The sequence below is a fragment of the Aureococcus anophagefferens genome (genome assembly GCF_000186865.1).
Source record: "Aureococcus anophagefferens unplaced genomic scaffold AURANscaffold_314, whole genome shotgun sequence".
Classification (NCBI taxonomy): domain Eukaryota; class Pelagophyceae; order Pelagomonadales; family Pelagomonadaceae; genus Aureococcus; species Aureococcus anophagefferens.
The window spans coordinates 1-2,771 of NW_008705842.1; the positions used below are offsets into that span (position 1 = coordinate 1).

At 56.0% G+C, this 2,771-nt stretch overlaps 1 protein-coding gene across 1 annotated transcript in view; it reads right to left on the reverse strand.

Annotated features, from left to right (window-relative positions):
• Positions 1-1,690: 1,690 nt before the first annotated feature.
• AURANDRAFT_68711 (hypothetical protein) overlaps positions 1,691-2,771 on the reverse strand; it is a gene marked incomplete at both ends in the record, with an annotated part of 6,020 nt that continues 4,939 nt past the window's right edge. The window contains 4 exons of the mRNA XM_009044431.1: positions 1,691-1,761; positions 1,894-2,242; positions 2,286-2,348; positions 2,384-2,482. Of these exons, the coding sequence (XP_009042679.1) occupies positions 1,691-1,761; positions 1,894-2,242; positions 2,286-2,348; positions 2,384-2,482 (582 nt within the window). The remainder of the gene's footprint in view (positions 1,762-1,893; positions 2,243-2,285; positions 2,349-2,383; positions 2,483-2,771) is intronic.

Below are 2,771 nucleotides of genomic sequence, written 5' to 3' on the forward strand. Positions count from 1 at the left end.
CGTGTGTGTCTTTGCCGTGGTCGATCCGATGCCTCTGGGCGGTTGAGGGTACAGAGGCCTGCTTGTGCAGATGGCGTCATTTTTTGACATGTTTTGCGCTACTTTTTTCTCGGAGAATTCGTGCGCAGCGGAATCAGCCGTGGCGTGCGGAGACCTGACGAGTATAGGTTCGCTCGTCCAGCACATTTCAGAGTCGGTACCCGTTTCAATCCAGGAAGAAGTCTGGAGGCTGGTGTATTACGCAATCTCATAAGAGACAGAATATTTTAACCTCGTGCGCAAGCGTCCTGACTTCTTTCGCCGCCTTTGCGCCCCGACCGCGTTCTTTAAATGCCGGGACGACGGTCCGGCCTTTTTCAAGCGGCTGTCTCATTTTTCGTGCGAGCATCTCGATGCTGTGTACGGCTGGAGCCGCGCCCAATCCAAGTAGGGTCACCCGACAATTTTGGACTGTCTCCACATCGACCCGCTGAATAAATCACCCTGGATCAATTTGGTCGCGTTTTGGATTTAGCGATCGGTCGTCGCGGATCCTCGCGGTTTTTGGCATGAAGCGGTTCAAGAGGGTCGGGGCATGGAGAGAATGTGCGCGACCTGGGCTCTTGTGCACTCAGAACACTTGAATCGCTATCTCGACACTCCGGGCGTCAGCGGCTTGGATCGCGCCTACGCAAAAAGCACATCCTACACAATCTCGGCCGCTAGCGATACGATTTGCATATCCGTACCGTCGGCCACCGGGGCCATCGAGACGGTCTGCGCGCTCGACGGTCTGCCGACAAAGGTCAACGTTGGCGATGATTTTTCTTTCGACTCCGTCGTTTGGAGTGCCGACACCCTCATCTTGACAAGAAAAAGGTCCAGCCATATCATTTGCGTGCAGCACGTCCTCGAATCTGAAGACATACTAGTCGTCAGGTCCAGTTTGGACGCCACCGTCGAGCTCGTGCAGCGTTATCGGCGCCTCTAGGTAGACCTCCCTTTTGGCGTTCCTGGCTAACTAGGGCCACTGCCGCTGTAGAGAATCCGAGCCTCATCCTTTGTTAACGCCACCGTAATGATAACCGCAGCTAAAGCTTCGCGCACGCAATAACTGTCCGTCTCGTTTTACACGGGGAGAAGGGCTATGGAAAGCATCTTTGCGTTTCTCCTCCTCGATTATCTCGTCATTAAGTTTGCGCAAGAAACTGTGAAACCTTTCCTCAGTAAAATCTGATTTATCAGAATTCTCATATGGTCCCTCTAACTCCACCAGTAATTCCAACATCAAAGTCAGGAGTGTGTCGGAATGGGTTACACTGTGTTATCCACACTTAAATTCAACACAAACAGCAGAAGATTTTTGGGTTCAATGTCAGCATTTTGGCTAATATGCCCCAAATGATATGTATCATTCCATATCTTTTACCAATGATACTTCCCGTGTATCACCAATGATACTTTTCAGTAAGAATGATACAAGATATAGAATGATGATACTTCTCGTATCATTAGTCTTATATAAAGCGGTATCTTTGATCGGGGATGGACAAGGGGTCCTTGCGATCATCATCCGCGCGGATATATACAGGATTCTCCAAGGTAATGATTATCCAAACCCGTCTACCCAATATCCTTTCCCCTTCTTAATACTTTCTAACCCTGTTATAGTTGCTTCCCGCACTGTAATAGACGGAGAGACTTCCTGGACCTAAGGACGTAAGTTCACCTGGTAGTCGTGGGGCATGTCGTGCGCTGCATACGCGCTCGCCGAAGATTGACCTGGATGGCCATCCTCGCGTATCCAGTACGCCAAAGACCGGCCCTCGAGGGCTAAAGTACCTCCCACAGGAGCCGAGTTTACAAACGGCATGATGGTGAGCATGAATCTGAGGGCAGGCGCAGCGCCGCCACGGATGCACCACGAGAAGTCGTAGCAGTAGTGGGGCCGGTGCTCGCGGTGCTCCACGCAGGCGACGTCGGAGTCCGCGCCGCCGAGGTCCAGGCCGTAGTAGCCCGTCGGGGCGTAGGGCTTGACGGTGTGGAGGCTCGTGCCGTGATTGTCGCACGCGGACCCGGGCGGGCACTCGGCGCAGTACTCGTCGACCGTCGTGACGACGGTGCGGTTGTCGACGCCGCCGATCCCCGGGTCGTCGCAGGCGTCGTAGCAGTCGGACGTGAGGAAGGCCTCGCCGGCCTCCTGGCAGTAGTAGTCGTCCACGCACGCGAACGAGATCGCGTCGTCCTCTTTCGAGTAGACGCTCTGCCCCGCGGCGGAGACGTTCACGCTTGGAGCCGACGGACACGGCGGGCATCTCGCAGTAGACGTAGGGCTCGCCGCTGCCGTCGTCGACCTGCCACAGGCTCAGCTGCGTACATGGGAGGGGCAGCCCGAGCTATAGACCGTGATGCGCGCATCGGAACCCCCGGACTCGGGCACCTCGAACTTGAGCGTGCGGCACGTGTCGTCGATGTCGAGCGACGTCGCGACGTCGTCGATGACCTCCAGAGGCGCCGACACCAGTGTGACACAGACTTAGCAAGCGCTGCCGGGAGAGGCGGTATTTCCCTGGCACGGGACGGTCCGTCCCCACGCTGGGGACGGACACTTCAAGAAAAAGTACAAGGCCAAAACTTAAAACGAGTGGCTGCGAAGGCGGCGACGGACCGGGGACGGACCGGAGACGGACACTAGCCAGCGCACAATGGACGCGCACCGAAACACGGCGCGTTGCGTCCCGCCCTTTGTGGCCTGTACGTGCAGGTGCGGCCGCAAGCCGCCACGCGACGCA